The 23,478-nt window shown below is 35.1% G+C and overlaps 2 protein-coding genes across 2 annotated transcripts; one reads left to right on the plus strand and one right to left on the minus strand.

Moving 5' to 3' along the window:
* Positions 1-1,752: 1,752 nt before the first annotated feature.
* LOC148212176 (uncharacterized) lies at positions 1,753-4,008 on the plus strand. The gene is made up of 3 exons (XM_088122134.1): positions 1,753-3,013; positions 3,118-3,313; positions 3,450-4,008. The coding sequence occupies exons 1-3, from the start codon at positions 1,753-1,755 to the stop codon at positions 4,006-4,008; spliced, it is 2,016 nt and encodes a 671-aa protein (XP_087978260.1).
* Positions 4,009-12,319: 8,311 nt separating this feature from the next.
* Positions 12,320-14,779, minus strand: LOC111024789 (mitochondrial import inner membrane translocase subunit Tim9). The gene is made up of 2 exons (XM_022302563.2): positions 14,579-14,779; positions 12,320-12,852 (listed from the first exon to the last, which is right to left on the minus strand). The coding sequence occupies exons 1-2, from the start codon at positions 14,671-14,673 to the stop codon at positions 12,666-12,668; spliced, it is 282 nt and encodes a 93-aa protein (XP_022158255.1). The 5' UTR covers positions 14,674-14,779; the 3' UTR covers positions 12,320-12,665.
* Between the last annotated feature and the right edge of the window lie 8,699 nt (positions 14,780-23,478).

Raw genomic sequence — 23,478 nt, forward strand, 5'->3', positions numbered from 1 at the left:
CTTTTAGAATGAATATATATTATTGCATCATGTATTGAAGGTCAAATTCATTGGTCAAGCTAAATAAAAAAACATATTATATACTATCACACATTGTCAAGTGATAAAAATAAATGGAAAATAAAATGGAGCATCATTTGTCATTCATGACATTGGGGTAGTGTACATTTGTAGATGCATTCATCCTTCATAAGATAGTTGTGCCAGAGGTCGCGCAACAGCTTCCCGTGGAGCCTCCTGCAGATCTCTTTAGCTTTTCCTTGACCTTTAGAGTTAGAGCTGGTTGATAAGCCACACTCAATTGTCAGCGATAGGGTACCCGATCTTTATTAGCTATTTCTAGCAGGAGCTCTACAAGGGGATGCAATTTAATATGAGAACAACTTTCCACAGCCTCCATTCCTATCCCATTCTTTATGATCTTTGGGTATTCCAGTCATTAACTCCTCACGCCACTGCGGCCGTTTCTAGGACCGACCGACGCCTCACCTCCACAACTGATACCTATGTGGTGTAGTGTTGGTCGCTAGGATGAATTTGTTCGGTCTGACCTTTCGCTCGGATATCAGACTCCCGCTACGATAAGTACTGCATACTGCCATTGGAAGTTCGCATTTGCATGAATACATGGTTTTTGTTAGTCTTATCTTCATGCGGAAGTGCATATCTCTTGCACTTAGCAAGTTTAAAAGGATTTCTGAACTCTGCACTTGGGTTAAAACCTTTTTATAAATCAAATAACTTCAGCCTTTTCTGGAAATTACATTTTATCTGTTGGAGATAGCTTTCTATGAAGCCAAGTTTTATCACCTCGATATTTCGACTATCTACCGAGTCGACCAAGATCTCATTTTGTGTTGTTCCCATTCTTTGTTTGAACCGACCTAGATGCGTCTTACTTAGACACATATTCCGACAAACTCCACGACAGCACGTCGTGATTCGCACTTACCTTGAAAAGCCGTTTAGGCCTTGTCAGTAATTCTGTCAGAGACCTCGACTATATATAGACATTATTTGCTGTTATCCCAGGTGCGCTAACATTGTATTTTCTCTCGAAGACAACTTGGATTCTTCTTGACTTGGGCGTCAGAGTATTTTCTTTTGCAGGTCTCCTGCTCAACACATTTCAGCTCATCCTCAAGGTCATACTTCTGTCCAAGCCGAGTTCACAAGCTTTGTCATTTGTTTTATCAAACATTTCATTCGGTTAAATGGAACCCGATCCAAGTCGAGGTCGAAGCATGTGTTAAAGTCAGGTCTGTTGCATTATCCTTCGATTAAATCAAACCCGATTCAAGTCAAGGTCGAAGTCTGTTGTTAAAGCGAGGTCCGTTGCATTTTATCATTCCGTCAAATCGAACCCGATCCAAGTCGAGGTCGAAGCCTGTTGTTAAAGTCAGGTTCGTTGCATTAGATTTTGGGTTTTTTTAAAAAAAATTGGTTATTCTTTTTTAATTAAAAATTTGTAGATTTTGAACTTTTTTTTATTGTTTATTTTTTGGATTTTCTAATTTGGTAATCAAAATAAAAGGCTGTTTTTTATTACCAATTAAAGTTTTAAAAAGAAAATAAGTCATTTAAATTAAGTTTTTAAAATAAGTTTTAGAATTTCTTGAAAGTTTTTATTTTAAGTAAATAAACGAAAAATTAATTTTAAAATTAAAGCATTGGTTTGTTTTTAAATAAGTTTCTTTAATAAGAAAGTAGACACTAACAGTTTACCTGGAGAAGAATTTGTAAAGAACTGAAATGGAGGAGAATTCTCTCTCTGCAGAAGAGCAAGATCAACTAAATCGTAGTATCAAGAAGGCTAGGAAAGTACGGATTAGACCTCGGGTGGGGGAGGTTGGACAGAGTAATTCGGAAAAAGAAAATTCTGGAGGCATGCAAGATGGTGGAAAACGTAAGTTTTCCTATCGAGAGATGGTGATGGGGGGTTCTACTTCTGATCAAGAGGCAGGCGATGGGTGTCCGATAGAAGAAGAGGGGAGTGATGACGATGAAGAATCTTGTGGATCGGATGATGTCCAATTTTCAAAGGAGCAGTGGAGGAAATTTAGGACCCCCTGGAGATCGACATTAAGAATCAAGGTACTTGGGAAACAATTTGGCTATCAGTTTCTGCTTCGAAGGCTTGTTTCCATCTGGCGCCCAAAAGGAGAGTTAAAATTGATCAGTCTGAGTAATAATTTTTTCATTGTGAAGTTAGAACTGACAGAGGATCGAGAAAGAATTCTTTTGGAGGGACCTTGGAAGATTCTTGACTATTATTTGGCTGTTCGCACCTGGACCCCCAATTTTAGGGCTTCAAAAGCGTCGATCGAATGGGCGGCCTTGTGGGTTCGTATTCCAGATTGTCCGATGGAATTATGTAATGAAGAAGGTATGAAAGGCATCGGGGATTTTATTGGGAAAACATTGAAGATCGATTTGAAGACTCAATCAGGGGAGATGGGAAACTTTGCAAGGGTATGTGTCGAGGTGGACTTAACCAAGAAACTTCGGTCGGATTTCACAATTCTTGGAGAAAGATTTGGAATTCAGTACGAGGGAATCCATCTTGTCTGCTTTAATTGTGGGATTTACGGCCATAAGTTGGAGGAGTGTCCCCTTCGGTGCAACGTTGGCCCTTTGGATAAGGAGCAGCCCGACGAAGACCAAAATTGCAGGTCCAATAAGGTAGATGATCATTCTGAGGACGATGTTTCCATTCCGATTGAGGAAAGACCTTCGTTGCAACCAACGAAAGGTCCCGATCCATCTCCGGGTCACGGCCCGTGGATTCTGGGAGGCAATTCCAGAAGGAGGAGTGGTAAATCTTCTCGGTTTGGGTCAGGGAGAGGGAGGGGTCTGACATATGATAAAAACTTCACCAAGATTCAAGGAGAGCCGTTAGGTTCAGGGGTTAAACATATCGAAGAGATGGGTTTAGGAGATTCTATTTCTCTTGCGGCAGATGGTGGGTTGTCTCGGTCAAATAATTTGTCTATAGATAGAGATACGAATAGAGGTAAAGGGGGGTGGTCTTTCAAGGGCAAGGATGGAGATCCCGGGATGGATGTTAGTTTTCAAGATTACTCCCACTCTCGCCCATACCAAGACATAATGACCCAGGGGGTAGCCGTGAATCCCCTTGGTTAGACGGAGATTTCAAACCAGGAGATGACGAGCAAGGGCAAGAAAATCTCCAAGGTTCCAACTCCTACCCAAGTTTCTCGTTCCAAGCCAGGCGATGTGACCTTGAAACTGAGGACATAAGGAAGAATCAGGAATCCAAAACTGTGGTGTCTGATGCAATGGAGGACGGAAGGTTGGTGGCGAACGAGGTTCTAGCCAGGGGTGTGCAGAAGCCAGTTGGTAGGAAGGAGCTGGTGTTGACAATCGCAGGGGATAACCCCTCAGGGAAGTACCTTTACTTTAATGATTTTTCTTTCATGGAATTGTAGGGGGGCTCGAAGCCCTCTCTTTAAGTCGGTGTTGAGAGATATGATATCTGCTTATAATCCTGATATTATGGTTATATTAGAACCTAAGATTAGTGGTGTGGTAGCTGAGTCTGTTTGTAAAAGTTTTGTTAATTTTTCTTGTACCCGTGTTGAGGCAAATAGTTTTAAAGGAGGGATTTGGGTGTTTTGGCAAGAAAATAGGGTCACACTCACAGAAATTTGTCAACATAATCAAGCTTTCCACTTTAGGATTTCTAAAGGCTTATTCTCTGGCTTGTTCACGGCCGTCTATGGTAGTCCTCAGAGAGGTACAAGAAAGGAGCTATGGCAATTTTTAGAGTCTATTGCTCCTGTTCTTTCTGAACCATGGTTTCTCATAGGAGATTTTAATGAGATCCTTTCTGAGGAAGAAAAAACAGGAGGTGCCCCGTTCAATCCAAGCTCAGCATCGCTGTTCTTAGACACGATGAATAGTTGTCAGCTACTGGATCTTGGGAGTTCGGGGCCGAAATTTACGTGGAGGGGACCTTCCCTCCAAAGGTTTAGGAGAATTTTTTAGAGGTTAGATAGAGGCCTTGTGAACTCTAGCTGGCAATTAGCTTTTCCTGATTCTTCTGTTAGAGTTCTCCCTCGGGTTGAATCTGACCATCACCCTATTCTTATGGATACTGCTGGGTTTTGTTCTGCTGCTAGGAGCCAAAGACCTTTTCGGTTCATGGCTGCATGGCAAACTCACAAACTCTTTCCATCCTTCTTGAAAGATTCCTGGCCTACGATGGAGGATCTTCCAACGTGTATTTTAATTGCCCAAAGTAAGTTGAGTCTTTGGAATAAGGAAGTATTTCAAAGTATCACCAAGAGAAAGAAGATTATTCTTGCTAGGTTAGCTGGTATCCAACGAATTATCCCTATGAACCGAAATCCTTTTCTGTCGAATCTAGAAAATGAGCTAAGCAAGGAGTTGGATTCTATTCTTCTCCAAGAAGAGATCACGTGGTTCCAGAGATCTCGTTGTGATTGGGTGAGATTTGGAGACAGAAACACAAAATTCTTTCATACGAAATCCATTATTGCGCGGAAAAGGATTAGAATCGAGACACTCAAAGACCAATATAAGGGTTGGATAACAGATGATGATTCCTTGAAAGTGCTAGCGAGTAACCATTTCCAGAATTTGTATGGAAGGTTAGAGACAGGCGAGAGGTTAACGACTAAGTTGTCTTTTCCCCCCATCCTCCCAGAAATATTCTCTGAATTAGAAAGAGAAGTTTCGGATGAGGAGGTTCGGAAGGCGGTGTTTTCCATGGGAGCCTATAAAGCCCCTGGCCCGGATGGTTTCCAAGCTTGTTTTTACCAACAAAACTGGTCCACTGTTGGGACTTCGGTAGTTTCTTTTGTGAGAAATATTTTAGGCAGGGGTAGGTCAACCAGAAGTATTAACAATACCTTTTTGGTTCTTATTCCAAAAGTTTATCAGCCTGAAACCATTTTGCATTTTCGGCCAATTAGTCTTTGCAATGTTTCTTATAAAATAATCACCAAGACAATTGCTCTCAGGCTTCGAGATTTCATAGGAAGTTTAGTATCCCCTAATCAGGCTAGCTTTGTCCCGGGTAGACATATCCAGGATAACATAGTAATTGCCCAGGAATTAATTCATAATATGGACAAGTTGAAAAGGGCTAAGAAATTTATGGTTGTAAAGGTGGATTTAGGAAAAGCTTATGACAGAATATCATGGGAGTTTTTAGCCAAGACTCTAGAGTTGGTAGGATTACCTCCTAGCTTTAGGAATGTGATTATGGACTGTGTTTCCTCAGCTTCAATGCAGGTGTTATGGAATGGAGAGCCTACACCTATTTTTGAAATGCGAAGGGGGGTTCGTCAAGGGTGTCCTTTGTCACCTTATCTCTTTGTTCTGTGCTTAGAACGGTTGTCTCATTGCATTAGTGACTCCGTCCAAGATGGTAGGTGGAGACCTATGAAAGTAGGCACGCATGGCCCACCCATATCCCATTTAATGTTTGCTGATGATATTTTACTTTTTGCTGATGCTTCTATAGACCAGATTAGTGAGATAAGTGTGGTTCTAAAGAAGTTTTGTGAGGCTTCAGGTCAGAAGGTTAATAATGAAAAGACAGTTATTTACTTTTCTAAAAACGTGTTACCTGAAAGTAAAAATCAGCTGGCTAATGCTGGGGGTTTTAGAGTCACAGACAACCTAGGGAAATATTTAGGTGTGCCCATAATCCATGGGAGGGTTCGCAGTTCAAATTTTCAGAATATAATTAATAGAGTGAAGATGAGGCTGAGCAATTGGACAGCTACGGCTTTGTCCTTTGCTGGGCGTGCTACATTGGTCCAATCAGTCGTTCAAGCTATGCCTACATTCTCTATGCACATTTTTAGGTTTCTGGTGGTGGTGTGTAAAGAATTAGATCAAATATGTAGGAATTTTCTTTGGGGTCATACTAGTTCTCATGGTCGGATTCATTTAATAAATTGGAACACAATTACGAAACGGAAAGTTGAAGGAGGTCTTGGCCTTCATAGGTTTAGGGAATTTAATACTACCCTATTAGGAAAAATAGCCTGGAGTCTTATGAAGAGGCCAAATGAGTTGTGGGCGCAGGTCCTTATCAATAAGTATAGAGGTCGCTGGGATGTGGATTGGAACTTAATAGGTAAACAGGGAGATTCATGGTTTTGGAAAGATTTAACAAGGACTTGGAATGAAATTAATCAGTGGGTGGGCTGGGGTATAGGAAATGGCTGTCAAGCCAAATTTTGGCAGGATCGATGGGTGTATGGGAAGAGTCTTACTAAAGATTTGGGGGTTACCGAAATTACAGATGATGAGTACCATCGTCCAATCCGAGATTTTGTGCTAGAGGCTGGAAACTGGAATTGGTCAACCTTTGAAGGCAGGATTAATCCCTCTGTTTTGTTGTCAATAGCAAGTATCAAACCTCCTGATGTTACTGCTAATACACTTGATTTTCCAATTTGGATTGGGTCCAAAAATGGGGAATATTCAGTTTCAACTACTTACTCAAATCTTATGTCTTGTAATTCGAGCTTTTCAAATGCTAAAATATGGAAAGCCATCTGGAATTGGCAAGGGCCTAATAGAGTTAGATTCTTTCTTTGGATAGTAGCACATGAACGACTGTTAACTAATAAAGAAAGATTCAAAAGACACATTGGAATGCATGATGATTGTTACCTCTGTCCACAAATTTCTGAATCTATTATTCATGTTCTACGAGATTGTAGTTATGCTAGGAAGTTATGGATATCTTTAATTCCTATTAGCCTTTTTGCTAATTTCTTTAATTGCGAGGTTCAACCGTGGTTGGAGCTTAATTTGCTAAATCCCCCTTCAACTTATTGGCCTTTGATATTTGCAGTTGGTTTCTGGCAATTATGGAATTGGAGGAACAAAGCTATATTTCAGGCAGATTTCAAGAAACCGGATGACCCATCTATAACAGTAAGACGAATTACTGACAGTTTCATCCATTCATGGAACTTAGTGGCCTCTTTGTCAAGAAAACCAGTCCGAAGCTGGGTCAATATCACATGGACTCCCCCTCCAATTAATTGTTGGAAATTGAATACAGATGGATCTTCACAAGGTAATCCGAGTATGGCAGGGGCAGGAGGGATCATAAGGAATTCAGAGGGAAATTGGATTAAAGGCTTTCAGCAAAATATTGGAAGCACAACGGCTCTGGTAGCAGAGTTACGGGGAATTTTAACGGGTTTAGAGTTGGCTTGGGAGCTAGGGTGCCGCTCTTTGGAAATAGAAACAGATTCTATTGTAGCTTGCAATATGATTCTGAACCACTCTCAGCCTAATACCATCATCCAACCATTGTTGAGGAAGATCACACAGCTGATGGATCAGGATTGGAATGTTTCGATTAATCATATCTATAGAGAGGTCAATTACTGTGTAGACTGGTTAGCTATCAGAGCCTGTCGACACCCTCTTGGGGTTCATATTTGTGAAAATCCTCCTAGAGGGTTATATCCATTGCTGATGACAGATTTATCTGGGGCCACCATGCCCCGTTTAGCTATTGTGTAGTTTTCTTTCTAGGCAATTGCCCCTTCGTCTTCCAAAAAAAATAAGTTTCTTTAAAAAAAAAAAGAATAAAAAATTTGTCATATCAGTTTTTTAAAAAGATGGATTTTTTAAATAAGTTTGGTTATAAAGATAAGATTTTTTGTTTAAATAAAAAAATTTAAAACGAATTTTAAACTCAAAATAAATTAAAGGTTTAATTTTTTTTCCCTTTTTAATAAAGGATCCCGTTTACCTTTTTTTTTAAAAAAAAAACAAAGTTTATGTATAAAGTTTTGTTGTTTAAAAAGATATTTAAGTACACATCCTCCTTTGTTGTGGCATAGTGGTAAGAGCTTTGGGTATTGGCACTCGTAATTCAAGTTCAAGCCTTCATGATTGGTGACTCATCACACTTCGTAGATGATTGGTTGCGAATATCTTTGAAGCTTTCCATTTTTCCATACGATGTTTTTGGATTTCATTTTTCGTGTTTATACCATTATTATTATACATATATCACATATATATCAGGAGTATATCTGTCAATCATTAGTATATCAGAAGTAATTTATTGTTGGTTCGGGCCTGTAGGGTATACTTGTAATTTAGAATGTGGGTCTCCGTTTTTTTGCAAAAAAAATAAAAATACTATATTTGAAAAACTCGAAACCTTGTTGCTATTTTGCTTATTTTCTCAACTCTTTTTTGTCATATCTCAAGTTGCCCCTATATTTTATTATTCAAATATTTAATAATAATAAATTATATTTTAAAAATCTATTGATATTAATTACTAATAATAAAATATAATATAATATAAATTTATAATATGTTACAATAAAATCACATCAACTAATAAAAATGGTATAACTTTTAATAGACAAAAGTTTATTAGTAGCATGAATGAAAATGAAATAATAAAAGTATAAAACAATTAAGGTTAAAAAACAAATTTAGTCTATGTACTTCGTTAAAGTAACAATTTAGTCCGTGAACTTTAATTTGTAATGATTTAGTCCATATACTTTCAAATTTGTAACAATTTAGTCTTGAAGTTTAATATGTAACAAATTAGTCATTGTAATTTAAAGTTAGTAACGATTTAGTCCTTATCGTGAAATTATTTTTTTTCAGTTTCTTTTATGTGTAGATTGATAAATTAAAGAGAGACCCAATATGTTTATGAATTAAAAAGATTAAATTGTCATATGATAAAATTTGACACTTAATTTTAATAAAAAAAATTACGATAGAGATTAAATTGTTACAAATTTTAAACTACAGAGACTAAATCGTTACAAAGTTAAAATTCAGGGCCTAAATTATTACTTCATGAAAAGAACAGAGACTAAATCATTACAAACTGAAGTTATAGAACAGAGACTAAATCATTACAAACTGAAGTTATAGACTAAATTGTTGCTTTAGTGAAAATACAGAGACCAAATTTGTTTTTTAACTAACAATTAATTAAAAAACTATGGGTCTCATTTATACGAGAGAAAAAAGGATAAAAATTATAAAGTAATTATATTAAATATATGCGAATGTAAATTCAAATGATGTCGTTGTACGAGAATGAAATTATACTTTATTTTTTTTTTCAGAAAATGAGATTAACAAGGCGGTCCCACCATTTGATTCCAACACCTAGGCATTAAAATGAATGAAAAAATTGATTCTCATTTTTTAATTTCTATTCAGAAGTAAACGTGGCTTTAGTTAAATGTATAAAATCATGCTCATTAATATTAAGCGCTGTTCATGATTTATATACAAGAATTCTAATTTGTTTAACTATGGGAACTGGTTAGCTATACATTTCAAATTTAGTTCCGTTATCTTATTTGATGATAATCAAAAATTAATTATAAAAACTAATAGGATCAATCAACCTTCAACAAAATGTGATTAGTTCAACATGATATGTAATTTAGGATGAACAATAAGAAAACTAAAATTAGAAAGGAAAGAGAAAAAATAGTGCTGTCATTCCATCTCAATTTTTAGCAAATAAATCGGCTCCTTATCAGCGAGGACTAATCATGTCCTCATCATTATTAAATATTAGGCTAAAAAATATATTTGATCCATGTACTTTCTAAAGTAATAATTTAGTCTTTGAATTTCATTTTGTAACGATTTAGTCCCTATACTTTTAAATTGGTAACAATTTAGTTCTTGAACTTTAATACGTAACAAGTTAGTCCCTGTAGTTTAAAATTTGTAACAATCTAACTCCTATCGTAAAATTTTTAATTAAAATTAAGTGTCAAATTTTATCATATAACAATTTAATTTTTCAAATTCGTAAACATATTTGGTCTCTCTTTAGTTTATCAATCCATACATACAAGAAACTTAACAACAACAAAAAAATCACGACAAGGACTAAATCGTTACCAACTTTAAATTACAATAACTAAATTGTTACACATTAAAGTTCAAGGACTAAATTGTCACTTTAGCGAAAGTACTGGGGTAGAAGTGTTTTTTAACCTAAATATTATTTGACAATATAGATAAATTAAAAAATATAGATTTTTTTTAATAATTTGTGAAATATTAAAAATTAATAAGTTTTCAATTTTTGAATGGTGGTGAGGATAATATACGATTTTTTATAGCCTCCCGTTACGGAGAAAATATATGTAATTATAATATCACTATTTAACCTAATTAAACTATGAATATTTTTATTTATTTGAATTAAATTTTATCACATTCCTTAAATATTTATTTATTCAAATCTTCTAAAAACAAAAAGATACTAAACAACCCAAAATAATAATAATAAAAAAATCAGTAATTTAAGAATTTAATCAATACTATAATTGCAAACCATAATTAACCAATATAATTAATTAAGGTACACTTATTAACCTATCTACAAATAACGATCCAAATTGAAAAAATAATACTATTAGAGGATTACTTCATTTGCCTCTAATAGAACTCCAAAACATGAACTTCGATTAAAAAAAAAAATCAAACCGGGCAAATGGGGGTTGAAGAGATGGTGTTGTTTCCTCCATGGACGGCGACGCAAACGCAGCTCCGGCAAAGCGGGCAGTGGCGCTCCGCCTTCAGCCACCGGTCAACGCAGTTCCGGTGAAACATGTGGCAGCATTTACTCATGATCCAGCACTTTTCTCCTTCTTAAATTCGTTCAGGCAAATCGCGCATTCTTCGCCGTCGTCTCCTCCGCCGCAAGTGAAGCCCGAGGCTTCGATCCGTACCATCTCCAGCTCCCGGACCGGCGCTGCCCCGACCGCTGTTCCGGACAATTCGGATTCGTTTAGTCTGGATTTGTAGCAACTGAAGGCGATGAAGTATAGTATAAAGACGAGGCAGATGGCGGTCAAGGCCAAATACTCATCCACCAGAGACAGTCCAAGGAAGCCGTAGCCGACGCCGACCGACGGAGCTGAAGCTGTGTGAGACGGCGGCGTCATGATTTAGGCCAAGAAGGAGTAGAATGAGTGACAAGGGCCACTCGTAGATGTTATTTATAAGCTGAGGGCTCCCTTTAAAATCCTATATGTCATAGAACTAGGACTTTCACGTTTTAATTAACCAAGCTTTATTTAATATCTTTTAGGAAATAACTTTTTGAGGGGGCTTTCAATTCTCTTATTTGAAAAGTAAACAGATTTTATTATTTAAATTTTTATAGAGGGGGCTTATTGAACTACTTAATTAATTAAATGTGGTGCCAAACCGAGCATAGCAAGATTAGAGATTGGTAAAAATTAAACCTTCAAACTTTCATAAATAAAAAAATTAGACCCCTACACTTTCAATGGTAAAAATTGAATCCCCAAATTTTCAAAAGTAAGAAAATTGGACCTTCTAAATTTTCAATGGTAAAAATGAAACCCTAAATTAAAAATAAATAAATAAATATCTTAGGATGGAACTTTGCTGCCTCCATTAATGTCAGTCCTCTTGAACAAGAAGTTGAAAAAAACTTGCAGATTTTACAAAGAGAAATTTCTTCCATTAAATCATCAGGAACTTCTTTTGGCCCCAATCTGGCCTCTGGTTTCTTAAATTAAATTATCAGGAACTTCTCCAATTCTCTCTCTCTTTTCTAATCATTTTAATTTGTAGTTTTTGGAACTTGAAAGTCGTGTTCATCTCGAATAGATCTAATTTAAAAATTTAAATTTACCCTTACAAATTTAGAGGGTGCAATTTTTTCAAGTTGGGAGAGTGTAAGAGTTTAATTTATTGAAAGTTTATATGTCTAAATTTTTCGAGGTTTAATCTTTACCATTAAAAATTTAGAGGTTTATAATTGTAACAACTATAGGGCTATTCAAGTGGTTTGTGCAATTTACCCTTCATTTTTATTTTTATTTTTTAATTAGAAAATACTTTTTTTACCGGAGCGTCCATCATTTAATATAAAATATTACTAAATTTTTTTTCTTCGATATCCATGTGATGGGATCATTTGCCAACATGAACATAATTGATAATTAACACTACACCTTTTTTCTTAGGTTGGAGATTCAAACTCTCATAGTTCCAATTTAATGTACTAAAAAATAATATAATAAATTCTATTTTAAAAAGTTCATTGATAATAATTAATAGTAACAAAGTAAAATATAAATTTATAATATTTTATAAAAAATCACATCCACAAAATTTATATTAGAAGAAAAATTATTAGTAATATAAATAAAAAAGAAATAATAAAAATATAAAAAAAAACTAATTAAATATGTTATCATGTTGTAAAATAAATCTAATAAATATGTGAGTCCACCACGGACGAATAGAAATAAGATTGAAAAAATTGATTCTCATTCCCATTCCCATTGAATTTCTTCTTCACCCTTTTTTATCTGGGAGAACTGTTATTTTACATTGATGAAGTAGCCTAAACATCTCAAATTAACAGATGAAATAAGAAATGAAATAAGAAATTCTCAGACAACTTCAGAAGCTGAAAAGTGAAAACTAAATACCATTCTTCCCTAAAAATCTCTGGCAGGCAAATCATATTACAGAACTATCTACATTGTTACCTTTGTTCAGTAAATGTAGAACATATATGAATTGGAAGAATCTTCCTTATCCCAAAAAGAAGGAATGAGAATAAGAGAAGTTTGCCTTGCTCGGTTTCACCTTAATTAATCTTGAGTTGCTGCTCCTTGGTTAAGCTCAGCAAACCTCATGCCCACACGCATCGAATGCTTTAGGAACTTCTCGGCACATCTCCGAACGCAGGTCTCTTCTTGCTTTTGCAAAGATTTGTGTTTGAATGTGTCGACACAGTCATTGAAGCACCTCTCAACAAGAGAATTATACATCCTCAAACTGTAAGCAAACATACAACGATGAAGTTTGTTTCATTCTATGAAACTGGAAAGAAGCACCATTTGCTGCTTGATTATTACAAAATCACATAAATAAACCACTACATTATTTACTGAATAAACATTCCCTGGTAATAACAAGCAGGGTTAAGACAGTTGACTTCTCTAGATATTATGATGGGAAGAATTAGAGAGATCGATGGGGAGAAAAAACAGAATGATGCGGGCGAAAGTAGAAAGGCAGGCTCGAAGCAGAAACTAGGGAGATACTGGAGACTCAAAGTTCTCCTAGTCTGTACTCTCTTTCAATACAATATAGTGGCTGAGTTCTATCATAGTATGCAAAAAAAAAATTAGTTCAAGAGCCATAGAAATACATCAGTTTCTCTTCCCTCTAGTATATTACCAAGCAATTTTCACCTTTTTTATTGAGATACACATCCATCAATATACATTTATTCAGTACAGATTTACCTTACAAGGGTGGTGGCAAGGCAAATTTTTTATAAGATACAAAATTTGGACTTTTTGGTTGCTTCATAAATAATCCAAAAGTTAGAACAACAAAAATTGGATGCATTTCATTATTAAATTGTTAAACAAAATCATACAAACTAGTTGTTTACCTCATTTCCACCTCTCAAAAAATCATGGAAGAATATGGGCGTGTTTGGGAGTGATGGTAGAATTGGTGATTTAGAAAAAAGATACTGAACTATAATTGATTTTTCAAAATCACCATCAAGTGATACTTTAAAAATCAATTTAAAGTCATTTTAAACTTTCCTAAAATCAACCTTTAATTTACCAAACACGATCATGGAAAAGAAAGTGATTTTGACCATGCCAAAATCACTTCCAAACACACCCTAAAACCGGAAACAAATTCAGATGAACAAAAATAACATGAGGCAAACCATAGTTTGAGCCATTCCCACAACAAATTTTCTCTCTCAACTACCAGTTTAAATTAATACAACTGCAACATAATGAAGAGCTATTGAATAACAAAGATACTGGTGCTCAATTCCACAAGAATTATAGGTGGATTATGAGGACGCAAAGCACTTGACAGATAAAAAGAAATTAAAAAAAAAAAGATTTGTCTCAGAAAATTTAGACGGTTTTTCTCAGCAGTTCAATAAGATGCGAGGATTCAAGTGAAGCTAAAAATAAATCAATCTTGAACTGAAAAATGTTGTTCCCAAAACGTCCAGATGCAACACATCAGTTGAACTGGTTTTAAGGAGAACGTTCTTTGGGCTTCACAAATTAAGTCACGAGAATTGGAAAACGTTATGTGACTCATCTCATCTAAAGATATATTGGGAAGCCATAGTCTAAATTTTAACAGAGTAATAAACCACAGATCTGCACGCAGAAGCAGAGACTCGCACCTGCATTGGAAGGGTACAAAATTCCAGGTCTCATAGATTACATTCCTCGATTACTTTCCTCATTGATTCCAAAAACTAAATCAAACTAAGAAACTAAAAGAAAAAAAAATTAAACGAAAGAAAATTTAGTTCAACATACGAAAGCTACCAACCATTCTTGGTAGATCATTCGGAACTAAATTTCAGATCCCTTGAACACCAAATTCACAAATCAAAGGACAGAGAATACGAACTGTAATCACAAAAAGGTGCATATAAAAGAGATTGATTCCAAGAGAAGACGACTAAAATGAAAAATTCTGAAGGATGCAGAAAGAGAGAGAGATGAACCTATCACGAACTTGAAGCTGGTCGATCATGGAGGCCATTCTGAGTTTATCTTCCTCCGGAAGAGAATCGAGATCTCCTAACATGCTCTTATCCATGCTGGAAATGATTTTCCGACCGCCTGTACGAGTCGATCTCTAGGGTTTCTCTCTTGTTCTCTGCACTTAGGCTTGGACCAATTTATAGTTCGCAAAACCCTAAAATTGGGACTTTTTCGAAGAGTAAGTATTTATATTAATAAAAAAACAACAACAAACAACAAACAAAATAAAATCACAAAAAACGATTGGTTCTCGAATTATTTAAGCTGTGGTTGGTAAATATGAAAATAGAAATTTAAAAACAATAAATTAAATAAAAAAATGATTGTATTTTAAGTTATTAGTGTTTTCGAATATCTGTTTAGTAATAGAGTTAGATGATGAATCTCAATTTACCATTTAAAAAATGGTTGAATGTGTTTAGTAATATATTTGCAAACTAACTGTAGTTACCTAATTACTAATTAAATATTTAGTCTTAATTAGTTTAATAAATTTTGTGTAATTATTATTTTATAATATTATATAATTTATAATATATTATATTTTACATTTTACATTTTAACAAAAATAAAATGAGTCTAGGATTTTCGAATGCCTTGGCAGGAGAGTGCTCTCAGTTCGTGACTGTCCTTCACGGTTAGCAAGATGACATCAAAATCTCTTCTAGATGAATGGCAAAAACTCAGTCGTATATCAGAAGAGGAGGAACTTGTTGTGGATGTTGACAAAGAAGTGGAGAAGATTACCGGGAAGGCTCTTAATCACAATCTTATTGGAAAACTCCTGGCCAATCGTTCCATTTCAGGTGATGTGATGCGGAATACTATGCGGCTAGCATGAAAGCTAAATAACAAAGTAGGGGTGGAAGACATTGGCAAGAATTTGTTTCTATTTCATTTTGAGCGAGTGATCAAGAGAAACACATTTTATAGATCTGGACCATGGTTGTTCGATAACTTCCTGCTCATTCTAAACGAACTGAACACAACGACAAAGTCGGATGAGATGACTTTTCACAAGGTAATGTTCTGGATTCATTTTTACAATCTTCCCCTTGGATGCAAGAACAAAGGAACGGATGTGAGACTGACTAATACGATTGGAACCTACGAAGATATAGATTGTCAGGGTGAGGACTCCTGTCGAGGTGAAAGAATGCATGTGCATATTGGTATAGATATTACAAAACCACTTCATAGAGGAATTAAACTTAACATTGATGGGTCTATGGGTGGATGTTGGATTCCGATGAAATATGAGCGCTTACCAAGTTATGCTCATATTGTGGATTGGTGAGATATGTCGTGAAGGATTGTGATATTTTCTATCTGCATACCCAACAGAAAGAAAATTGTATGGAACAGTATGGACCATGGATCAAATATTAGGACAGCTTCAGGTCCAATTCTAAGCATAACCGAAAGGCAAAAGATGGAGTTCATGTAGTCAGAGACAGATCGGCGTCACCACATAAGGATTATCATTCAGAAGGCACAAACAATGAGCATGATAGTGAGAAAGATTCTCAAGCACCTTGCAGAACGTCTGGCAAACCTCTTTGCCATTATTGTGAAAGGGCCAAAAACGGAAACAATGAAAGGAGTATTAAATGGCGGGTCTGCCACCAAAAATCAGGACCTCCTAAGAAGGCAATAGAATTGAGGAAGCAACCTCAGATTACGGGGCAGATTATGACAGCTATAAATAAAGATTCATATTTGGGGAAGCAGCCTTTGACTTCAGAATCTCCCATCAATATCCTAGGAAGCCCCACGTTACTTTTAATTCTTGAGATCTCAACAAAGATATTACTATACCAAGAAATCTTCGAGATGTTAAAGCCGGAATGGAAACAAATATCAAGGAAGGTCGTGAAAATGTGAAAATATGGAAAAAACACTCACGTGCATACGTCAAAGAGAAAAGTATGGAAGAGATTGTTAGAAAAAATAAACAGAACAAAACTCAATGAAACAAGAATTCTATTTTAACACACAACCACAACAACAAAACCAATGAAGAAATAATATTAATCAGAAAATAAGGGGTTTTAGAAAGCCTGTGTATGAGTTGAGGCGCGTTGATGAATGCTGTCTTTAGAGAGACGTGCCCCCACTTACACTGAGTTGTTCAGCACTCCACTCCCAAGATACAACACCCTCCAAGAGACCTTGTGTGCAGCTAAGCTCTCTCATGAATCCCAATTAACTTGTATGCTCAAAAAGACAAAAGAACGGTTTTGGAGAAGAATATGTGAAGCTCGTGTTTATTGCCCCTCTTATATAGTATTTGAAGAGACTAAAAATAGATTTTTCTAATTTAAAACTTAACCAACCTTGGTAAATCACTCTCTGGCATGAGGGAAAAACAAAACAATTTTCTAATAAAATAATAACCAATTAGTCAAACTTATAAAATCTTTTAATTTTCCAACAATCCCCCACATAATTAAAGATTTTCTACAACTTTAACACAAATTTGTTTTCATTGTGAAAGAAAAAAAAAGAACATTCTTACTATGTAATAGGTGTATGTACCTCTTGGGTTTGAACCTTCACTTAGTGTAAGTAAATGTATATTTGAAAGAACCATAGTGAACTAAGTCTTGAACTAGATCTTTGAGTCAAATTTCTACTTACCCCACACATAGTACAAAGCAAGTTTGGGATTCTAGTTGGTTTTGCGCCTTGGACGGTCAGGCGCACATATCCTGTTTTCATGAGTGTTTTAAGGTGTAGCCCAAACACCCATTGTGGCGACCTGATAACTCTCCAAAAGAGAGTTATTTTATTAATAATTTGGGTTGATTTGTGCTTTAATGTGAGAGCATTTGTCTAAATTGTATGAAGTGAGGAATTGAATGAAAAAGTTTATTACTATGTTATAAATCCTCATGTTGCTGAATTTACGTAAGTTCCAGCTTATTTTCCCTATTTTGGCTTAATTTTGCAGAATTTGAAAAAGTTGCTGATGAGTAGTAAAATTAGAGGAGAAGTGCCAGAGCATTGCCAGGCTAGGGCATATCATGCTAAAGCATCACTTGCTGCATAAATTCTTGGGCAGCGCAATAACACGCAGGATTTTTACTCATGTTCGTACAACGCGCATTTTACTGAGTTTTGCCCGAGTTTTCGGTGGAGTTATAAAAGCAAAAGATGTGGGATATCTCTTCATAATTCCCCAAAGGGGGAATAGATCCCAAGAGAGGAAATACAGTGCTAAAGTCGAGGGAAAGCAGACCCATTTCGAGGAGGAGCTGACAAAAGGAAACTGAAGCCACTAGTTTTCTCATTGAGCTAAAGGTTTCAAAGGATTTCCTGGAGCTTTTTCATGAAATGGGTTATTTCTTTTCTTTATCCATTATATTCTTCCCCTTCCCCATGAACTAAACCTCATTTTCGGGGGAGATCCCTTGCTGTAATTTGTGAACAGAGGCTTTCTAGTATGTTTTTGCTGCTGCTAAATAGGGTGGTTATAATATTTATCTTACTAATCTTTGTCGGCCGCATCTATCACATTGCTTGCATCTTGTATGACTCAGAAGGGTATATAGGTAGCGTGTTTTTTGCTCTATATTTGTGGTTAGTTACTCTTTTCTAGTAAGTCTATGGATGCTTAGGAATAATATATGTGTAACCATGCTTATAAACTGGTTTTTATGCTCAAGTATTTAGTAACGGAAGTTGTAGATATTCATGTTTAGGCGTCTCGGAAGGGAACCACGTCAATTTAAGCATCAACATACGATTTTATGCTATGCTAGAACATCTTCTGTGAGCAAATGGAAGCATATAGTGATCCTCTCATACTCATACCATTGTCTGTTTCCCCATTCTGTTTGTTATGCTAAAGCATCTCTCCGCCCCAACATCATTAATTTACAGTATTTCTCTTTTCGATTTCCTTTATTCATTTTTATAGCATTTTACTTAGTTTAGTTATACAAACACTCATTATCCTTTATTTGCATGTTTGGTATCCTTAAACACATGCTTAGAGTAATATCCTTAGTCCTTGTGGATACGACCTTGTTTATACTACCACTGACGAATATCGTGTACACTTGCACTTGCATTCACATCAGTTGTGGACATGCAATACGATCCCACCACAACACTCATATAAGTGAAACCTCTAAGGGTTGTTTGTGATCAACACCCTGCATAATACATGCTTTGGTTTCATTCAGAGTTTAACTCTTCCTTATCATCACAATTATGAGCACTACCACCACAAGAATGAGACTCGGAGTATTCTTCCATTATTATAACTAGTGCTCTCATAGTCACACTTCAACTTTGTTAGTACCCATTGAACCTCTTCCATTGGATCTCCAATCTTCGAGATTGAGTGTCCATTGTGGTGACTATCTTATGGACTTTAGTCCCATTCCCTTTGATGCTTCAATAACTCGCTTGCGCACTAAGCCTTTTGTAAACGGATCCGTTAGGTTATCTTTATAACATCATATGCAATATCGGGTCTAGTTCAATTAGCTAGATACATCAGTGAGCCAATTATTTAAGAATATTCATGTTGTGATATAGGTTTCCTATATTCTCTTTCAGCTTTGAATTTGGATCATAAGGTGTAGGAACATGACTCAAATCAAAATAATCAAATTTTTTTAATAAATATTTCACATAATGTGATTGAATCAATATAAATTCACTATCCATTTTAATCAATTTAACACCCAATATGAAATTAGCACGACCTAAGTCTTTCATGTCAAAATGATTTGACAGAAACTCTTTTATTTCATTGATAACATTCAAATTAGTGCCAAAATAAGAATATCATCAACATACAAACAAATGATAATACAAGTATCTTCTAACTTTTTGATGTAAAGACATTTTATTAGAATCATTAATGAGAAAACCATAAGAAATAATCACACTATCAAATTCTCATGTCATTGTTTAGGGGCTTGTTTTAGTCCATAAAGAGATGTAACCAGCTTATGAACTTTATGTTCTTGACATGGTTTTATAAACCCCTCAGGTTGTCCCATATAAATTTCCTCTTATAATTCACTATTTAAAAAGGTAGTTTTAACATCCATCTGATGAATTTCTAATTTCAAAATAGAGGCATTGGCTATCAAGATTCTAATGGTAGTCATTCTAGCGACTGTATAGTAAGTGTCAAAAAAGTTTACACCTTCCTTTTGACTATACCCTCTTGCAACTAATCTAGCTTTAAATTTATCTATGGAACCGTCAGTTCTAAGTTTTTTCTTGAAAATCCACTTACAACCAATTGTTTTACAACCACGTTGAAGTTCAGTTAAAACCCATGTATTATTAGATAAAATTGACTTCATCTCACTATTAATAGCTTCTTTCAAAAAATGTGCATCTATGGACTTCATTGCTTCTAAATATGTGTTGGGTCACTTTCAACTAAATAAGTATAGAAATCATCACCAAAATTCTTACTAACTCTATTCCTTTTATTTTTGCTTTGTTCTACTGGTTCTAAATTAGGAGCCACCTCTTTATCCCCTAAACTTTCATTAAATTGTTTGTTTAAATTAATCTTCATAGGAAAAATGTTTTCAAAGAAAGTGGCGTCACAAGATTCTATAATTGTATTTTTTGTAAATTCAGAAATATCTGAATTTAGAACAAGAAATCTATAGGTAGTGCTATTTAAAAAGTACCCAACAAAAGTACAGTCAACGGTTTTAGTGCCTAGTTTTTTTTTTATTAATAAGTACATTAACCTTAGCCAAGCACCCCACACTTTAAGAAAACTTAAGTTAGGATTTTATTTTTCCAAATCTCGTACGAAGTTTTATCAGAATTTTTATAAAGAATTCAATTCAAAATTAAACAAGTAGAATATAAAGCTTCACCCCAAAAATTAGTTGGCATACCAGAACTCAATAACATGACATCAACCATATATAATAAGGTTTTATTCTTCCACTCTGTCACACCATTGGATTGAGGTGCATAAGGAGGAGTGACCTGATGAATTAAGTCATGCAATCTACAAAATTCATTCATTTCTTCTGAATAGTACTCACCTCCCCTATGAGATCTTAAAACTTTTATTTTCTTTTCTAACTGATTTTCTACCTCAACGCTATAAATTTTAAATTTGCTAAACATTTCATCTTTAGTGCTAAGTAAATAGACATGACAGTATTTAGAGCAATCATCCACAAAAGTTACAAAATACTTTTTTCCTCCACGTGTCAAAGTATTATTGCAGTCACAAACATCACTATGAATTAATTTTAGCAATAAATAATTTATTTCTATTGATTTAAACGGTTTTCTAGGTTGCTTTGCTTGTTGACAAATTTCATATTTATCTTTATTATTTAAAGCATATTTAGGTTTAAATCCATATTCATCGTTCCATTTATTGAGCTGAAATTCACGTGTCCAAGTCGACCATGCCAAATATCAGAACACTCAACATTTGTAACAATATATAAATAACATGAGGATTTATAACTGTCAAAAGACACTACATTGAGTTTAAACAAATCATCTATATCAAATAACCTTTACCAATAAAAGTACCATGTTTGCTAAGTACTACTCTATTGGATTCAAAAACAACTTTAAATCCTTGTTCTACTAGCAAGAAAACACTGACTAAATTTTTTAAAATTGAAGAAACATGCAAAATATTGTCCAATAAGAGGTCTTTGCCCGAAGATAATTTTAATAAATTATCTTTCTCCTATTGTGAAGGCCTCATTCCCATTTCTCATCTTCACATATATGGTACTCGAATCCTGGTACAAATAGAATAGTTTTTTATTAGCACACACATGTACATTCGAACCAGAGTCAAGCCATTAATCATTTGAGTTGAGAACCAAATTTAATCGGGATTACTGATATAATACTCGTTCGATGGGAGAGTGGAGTCGGCTTGGCTTGTAGTTGTGAATGCGACCGGGGTGTTCCACCTTTACGAAGAAATCAATCTTTCGCCAAGTGGTTGGTCTTGCCACAAACATAGCAAGGGAACCCAGTCTTTTCTGACTAATATTCTAATCCCTTGGTTTATTGTTTTGGTGATATTTTTTAGGACTATCTCTCTTGAAGCTATTGGGCTTTGGTTTGTAGGATCTATCAATCATAAACGCTTTTGCTTGACTACCAGAATTGGATATTTCTTTTATGTTTTCACGATGTTTATCCTCAATTCTTAATGACACAATCAATTCATCGTAAGAAAAGCTTTCAAGCTTTTGTTTTAAGATTCTTTGAAAATCTGCCCAAGAAGGGGGCAAAACTTTAATAAGAAATGCAACCAGTACAACATTGGCAAACTCAATCCCCTTCATTTTTAAATCAAAAATCATATTTTTCAAATTCATGAATTTGGTCGCATAGAGATTTATCAAGCTATTTTTCAATTGCATACCTTTTAAAGCTTAATTCTTTTGACCCATATTTCTTTTCTAAAGCTTCCCATAATTCTATGAAATTTTTAGTTGAACAAAATATTTTTTAAATACTATCAGATACAACACTCAAAATATATGACATAAGATTTTTCTTCAAGACTCTTGTCAACAATAATTTTACTAGAGTCAGAATCAATAGTTTTGGAGGTTTCACAGACTTCGTTAGAGGTTTCACATATTTTTTCTTTCCCTTTTTCACAAGCAGAAATGACTCATAAGATGAAGCCATAATGATGAATGCAGTAAACAAGTCTTCTCTAAGATTGTTAGAAAAAATAAACAGAACCAAACTCAATGAAACAAGAATTCTATTTTAACACACAACCACAACAACAAACCAATGAAAAAAATAATATTAATCAGAAAATAAAGGATTTTAGAAAGCCTGTGTATGGGTTGAGGCGCGTTGATGAACGCTTGAGAAGACGTGCCCCCATTTGCACTGAGTTGTTCAGCACTCTAGTCCAAGGATACAACACCCTCCAAAAGACCTTGTGTGCAGCTAAGCTCTCTCACGAATCCCAATTAACTTGTATGCTCATAAAATAAAGCTCGTGTTTACATCCCCTCTACAACCCCTCTATATATTTGAAGAGACTAAAAATATGTTTTTCTAATTTAAAACTTAACTAATCTTGGTAACTCACTCCCTTGGCATGATTGAAAGACCAAACCAATTTTCTAATAAAAGAATAACCAATTAGTCAAACTTAGAAAATCTTTTAAATTTTCAACAAATTCCTCAGGTAGTGAAGCGCAAGACAATTGATTCTGGTACTAATACGAGTATGAAAAAAGCAAAGATGAGCACATACACAATAGACATAAGCATGGTTGATAATAGCACCACAAATTTGATTTTATTGGCCAGGTTGTAGAGCAACTATGCCGGAAGTCATGAAAACATTGTGCTGGAATGTCTGAGGGTTGGGGAATCCTAAGACATTATACCTAAATTTGATTTCTCAAATCAATCTCCATATTTTATTTTTTTGTGAAACAAAGTGTAGTTCGAAGAGGATGCATGCATTCTTTGAATAATAAAATGAATTCTTCTGGGTGTTTCCCTCTAAATAGTAAAGGCTCAAAAGACGGTTTATGCTTACTCTAGAAAGATAATGTATTAGTTAATACCAAGTCTTTCTCGAGTTATCACATCAGTTTTTGTTGTAGTGGTGTGGGCAAGGAAAATGTGGCATTTTACAGGTTTGTATGGTCATCCTCAGTATTACCTTAGGCAATATTATGGGGAACTTCTTTGTCATCTTCATAATAATGATGATTCAAGGGCTAAGCATCGATTGATCAGAGTTGGTTTTTTGCCAACCCCGACGTTGAAAACCGACCTAGTCGGTTTCCAAATCTAGAAACCGATAGTTTTTTTAACCATCTCTGCGTTAGTCGACGACCCATCGGTT

Source organism: Momordica charantia, assembly GCF_013281855.1.
Source record: "Momordica charantia cultivar OHB3-1 chromosome 3 unlocalized genomic scaffold, Mcharantia_2.0 BLBB01000003.1, whole genome shotgun sequence".
In the NCBI taxonomy this organism is placed as follows: Eukaryota; Viridiplantae; Streptophyta; class Magnoliopsida; order Cucurbitales; family Cucurbitaceae; genus Momordica; species Momordica charantia.